The 5,292-nt window shown below is 38.4% G+C and overlaps 1 protein-coding gene across 2 annotated transcripts in view; it reads left to right on the top strand.

Moving 5' to 3' along the window:
• The window catches only part of LOC107725247 (integrin beta-5-like), a 39,286-nt gene that overhangs the window by 5,918 nt on the left and 28,076 nt on the right, over positions 1 to 5,292 (top strand). For both annotated transcript variants that reach the window (XM_016534440.1, XM_016534441.1), the window contains 3 exons: positions 563 to 658; positions 752 to 841; positions 2,908 to 3,042. In XM_016534440.1, the coding sequence (XP_016389926.1) occupies positions 563 to 658; positions 752 to 841; positions 2,908 to 3,042 (321 nt within the window). The remainder of the gene's footprint in view (positions 1 to 562; positions 659 to 751; positions 842 to 2,907; positions 3,043 to 5,292) is intronic.

Genomic DNA, 5,292 nt, shown 5'->3' with positions numbered 1-5,292 from the left:
TCCTTTTTTTTGGGAAAAACCAACCTCGTTTGTTTTTTCAAAATTTTTTTTTTTTTTTTTTTTTTTTTACCTTTGAACTGGTTAAAATGCATTTTTTTACCCCATCTATGTCAAAGTGCAAGAACAGATGCTGTGCTCGTCTCTGTGCAGTTTGGGTTTCATCCAAAGCAGCTGAGTGTTTTGAGAGAGTGAGAGAGATCGCTCAACCAGATGGAAAACAAACAAAAGCAGTGTGTGCTTTCTACTGCGAACTAGGATTTAATATTTTTGCATACATCTTGTTCTGTTAGAAAACGTCACTCAAAAGTGCTTAACACATCACTGATCATTCATTAAAAAGATTGAGCACGAACTCCCTTGATTCTCAGGCAGGTCAGTAGCAGAGGACTCCTGTAGCTGAATACAGAGGAAATGGGTGGGAAGGATAACGGAAACCATGGAGGGGAATCAGAAGAGCGATTACTTCCTTTTGCAAACTTCCCAACAGAAAGAGGGCTGCAGGGAGTGAGGGATTGAATAAATGTATCTTACTGATATATGGACATGTGGCGTCTCTCCACAGGACTACCCTTCACTCGCTTTACTTGGAGAGAAACTGGCTGAAAACAATATTTTCCTCATCTTTGCTGTGACCAAAAGACACTATGTTCTGTACAAGGTATCTTTCATTCACCATAAGCTTTTTTTGATAGATGTTGAGCTGTTTTTTTGTTTTGTGTTTAATGTGTTCTCAATGTCTCTTTACCCATAGAATCTCACAGCATTGATCCCTGGGACTACAGTGGAAATTTTGGACCAAGACTCCAAAAACATTATTCAGCTAATTGTGAATGCATACAATGTAAGTTGTTCTTATTACCATCTTGTACTGTGGGTGTACCTGAATGAAAGACAGGTGCACATAAATGAAAATGGGCTCTTGTTGACCCCAAGACTGATCCCTTCATGCTTTTGTTTCCTGTAAATGGTGTAGGATGTGTATTGTAAGGTTCAAGGTTGAAGCTGTGATAGTGACAGCCTCTTATGAACGCACTGTTCATTTTCAGGGAATGTGGTAAACACACTTCAGGGTCAGGCAACTGTTCTATAACAACACAGTACTAAATAAAGTATGCAAATTGATTGCAGTTTAATTGGCAACCAAACTGATTACCCCTTGTTTTCAGCTAATAAAGGGTTAGGAATTGAATTAGGAACAGATGTTGTGGAGTGTGATTTCAGGAAAGCTTAGTTTGCTCTTTTGCTGTGTCTTCACTGTGTGGTCACATGATTACATAAGATAAAACATTTCCTGTTTTTGTCAGTGCGGAACATTTGATGGGCTTGTCCGTGTGTTTGCTTTAGTTCACTCACTAAGCTTTGTAGTCTGGTATTTCTGTCTAATGAAGATGTGATGGCTTGTGTTTATTGCTGTATTGGAAAAGCGCTGCTGTCTTCCAGGAAATGGACTCGAAAGATGTTCTTTGGCTGAAGATGTGGAGAGTTTTTTTTTTGTTTGTTTTTTTTTGCATTGGAGGACACTTTTACACATGCATTTTTATATAAACTTAATTTTAACCTAAAATGTATGTTCACATGAATAACACAAACTACTAGGGCTGTGCAATATATCAAAATGATCGAAATATCGCAAATGTACATATCGCAATATGCATATCGCTACAGCCTGCAATATTTGGGGCCATTAACAAAAGTCAAAGAGAAAATCACTCACTGCTCTTACCTAAATAACTTTTGTAGCTTAAATAAGAATCAGTGCATATTGAATTCAAAGAGTAAATACTAAGCAGCGTTTTATTTTTCCTTTTTATTATTCAGTTCCTAAACTCATGTTAAAATGATTACACTAATGTTAAAATTACATTTTTATGTAATGCTCGAGTAAAACATACTGTTCACTTTCAGAAGTTGTTGTAGGGGTGCTTTCTTACTAGAATCAGAATCAGAAAGAGCTTTATTCACCACTTAAGTGTGCGCAAACACAAGGAATTTGTTGTGGTTTTACAGGAACTATTGGTACATACATACATGCATACATATAAATAACCTTATATATATGACACAAGATAGTTATAGAAGTTCACAGAACTGACTCGGCAACAGCTGAGTAAAACTGTTTTCTCTGAGCATGTGGCACTTTAAGCATTATCGTATCGAATATCGCATTATTTAATGAGTTATCGCATATCGCATTTTTCTTCAATATCGCACAGCCCTACAAACTACCATTCAAAAGTTTGTAATATATTATTATTTTATTTTAATTTTTGAAAGAAGAAAGAACACTTTTATTAAGCAAGGACGCATTAAATTGATCAAAAATTACGGTAAAGACATTTATAATGTTACAAAATATTTCTGTTTCAGATAAATGCTGTTCTTATGAATGTACATCAGTAATAGTCGTACTGACCCCAAACTTGTGTACAGTAGAGAGATCCACTGGACATCTGCTTTGAGGTCTTGCAAACACAATTAAGCGTCATGGGAAACAGCATCATAAGACAGCTTTGTAAAAGAAAGAAAAAAGGGATGATGTGAAGATATGATGAAAAATTCAACAATCTGTTTATAACTGGTGACAAACACTGACCAAACATCAAGCCAGGGTTTTTTTAATTGACCCAGTTACTTATTTCTCCTGACTGTCAGTTTACACCAAAATATGCCAAAATACCAAAGGGTATGAATTACTGTCATGGATATGATGTATTTTGGTGTTGTTTTTAGTGGTAGTATGCTGTCCAAGAATATTATTTAATGTTTGTGGTTTTACTTTTTGGTGCTAGAGCATTATAGAAACCAAGTATGTAATTTTCTCCATTACCTTTGAAATTGTTACTAGTGAATGTTAGATGCTTTTGTGTTTCATGCATGAAATTTTGTTTTTATTTTTCTTTAATGTAGAACATCAGGTCGAAAGTTGAGCTGAGCGTATGGGACCATCCTGAAGATCTCAATCTGGCCTTCACCGCCACCTGCCAAGATGGCCAGCCCCTGACTGGTCTCCGCAAGTGTGCTGACCTCAAAATTGGTGACACTGTTAGTACTTTATGCTTTATCAAATATTGCCTGTGCCTTTTACACTAACTGTTAACTGTTAAAACACATAACAGCTGATCCTGTCCTTCTGTCTGCAACCTGAGTGTTTAATGTGAAGTCTATGGCAAGGAGCTCAGATCTTATTTATACCTCTTGGATTTAAGCACAGGGTGCTGTATCCTGTTGCCTCATACTACTAAAAGAGAACTGATGGTAGTCAAAATCTTAACGAAGATGTAGAGAAAATGACAAAAGTTTAAACCTTACAGTCTCCCAAAATGTTCAGATCACATTTGCACACAGTATGAAACTTTATTTGTCCTGTTTGTCCTTGTTGACCTGCATATAATGTCCTGGAAGTGAAAGCAACCAATTTTCTTTCACTTTCCTTGAGGAAGTGAAACAGAGTGACAGGGAAATGCAGCAAAATAGATGGAAAGAATGTGAGATGTCTTTTCAGAGCATGGCTTGTTTTTTCATTCCAGCTCAATTGCATGTTTGATGATTGCATAAGAGGAATCATACATTTGGTCATATTCATCATACAAGATCTATTATTTGAGCCAGAAATACCTTTGAAAATTAGTGCCAGTGCAGTGACAGACAGATTTCAGAGATTGTGCCTATTTACAGATAACTGTTGTGGTTTTCAGCAGGTACAAGCAACAAGGCTTAAATACTGCCAGACACTTTTAGGCATATTGTTTAGATCTTCCTGTGTTAGATGAATAGTTATTTACTTAACAATAACATGTTAGATTTGAATAATATGCCATGGTCTGCACTCTCACGTCATTATGCTGTGTCAGTCACAACAGACTTAAACTCTGTTTAGTGTAAAATAGTTAAGAGAGCCCTCTCAAGGGATTTTGGGAACAAAATATTACTGTATCAACATGCAGATCACAGATTCATATCATCAAGCACACAAGTTGTGTCTAACAGTGCTTGTATAATTAACAAGAATTCTTTACAGTGTTTGCATGGTGTGGATTGTAGTTGCTGGATCTCCCATACATTCTTAATTAGACAGACATGGTAAAACTTCTATAGAACTATTTGGTACATGTCACCATGCCATGATCTGACCCTTGGATTCAAGCAGAGTTCTCCACTCTTGCCTGCACCATTCCTATTTTTCCTAATTGAATGTAGAGAAGGATCGTGAGGGAAAGTGGAGGGGTAGAACTGAATACCCTCTCTGAATGGAGCGACCCAATTTTCTCTGGTTGTTCCAATAGGCCTAGGGACTTTTTGTCTCATCCACGGGGGAAATTTGCCACACCATGCCCAAGTACCAATCATGCCTTTAGAAAGGGGAGCACAACCCGAACAGAATCCCATCTGTCACTCACAGTCCTCTGCCGAACCCTCTGAGGAGTCGCTGCTGCATTTCAATGGGCTCACACAATAACGCAGGGTTCTTTCTGGGTGAGGAGCTGTGGAAAAACATAGGCCTTAGATACAGAGGCAGCATCCCAGATTCTAAAGTTAAGCTTAGATTCCTTTCACAGAAGTAGATCCAAGACCCTAGAGACTACTAAAATGTCCCATACATAACACATTCATCTAATCCCAGGAAACGTCAGTTTACTTTTGGATAGACTTTGGCCCAATCCCAATTCTATTTTATACCCCTTCCCCTACCCCTCCGCCTACCCCTTCCCCTTATCCCTTGAAACAGAGTGTCAAGGGGTAGGGGTGAAAATATTCCCCTAAGAATTGGGACACTATTACTCTGCCGTCACACGTCATCATACGTCGTCTAGCTCCTATAGTACACACACCTATACTGGTGTGCTACAGACGCGCATAAACGCAACTTTCATCTCTCTCTCTCTCTCTCTGTCTCTGTCTCTCTCTCTCGCTCTCGATTTGGCAATATTTGAGAAAAGGGTTTAGCGATTTATAATTATTGGGGGGGACTAGCCCCCCTCAATGTCTGCGGTGGTTATCGCCCTGATCAGACATGAAAATATGTTGTGGCACTATCGTGCAGTCTGTAATGATATGACGTTAGTTATTGGGACACTATTACCCTGCCGTCACACGTCATCATACGTCGTCTAGCTCCTATAGTACACACACCTATACTGGTGTGCTGGTGTGCATTAGAGCCTTTAATTACCGTTCTATATTAATGCGCTGCTACTGACACACACACACACATACATATATATATATATATATATATCGGAGATAGCGCAGCTCACTCATCCAGGAGAAAAGAAACTTGTCAACGCTGCCCCA

This window comes from Sinocyclocheilus rhinocerous, unplaced genomic scaffold, assembly GCF_001515625.1.
Source record: "Sinocyclocheilus rhinocerous isolate Xijiao unplaced genomic scaffold, SAMN03320098_v1.1 scaffold3807, whole genome shotgun sequence".
In the NCBI taxonomy this organism is placed as follows: domain Eukaryota; kingdom Metazoa; phylum Chordata; class Actinopteri; order Cypriniformes; family Cyprinidae; genus Sinocyclocheilus; species Sinocyclocheilus rhinocerous.
This window is presented reverse-complemented; position numbering and strand designations above follow the sequence as displayed.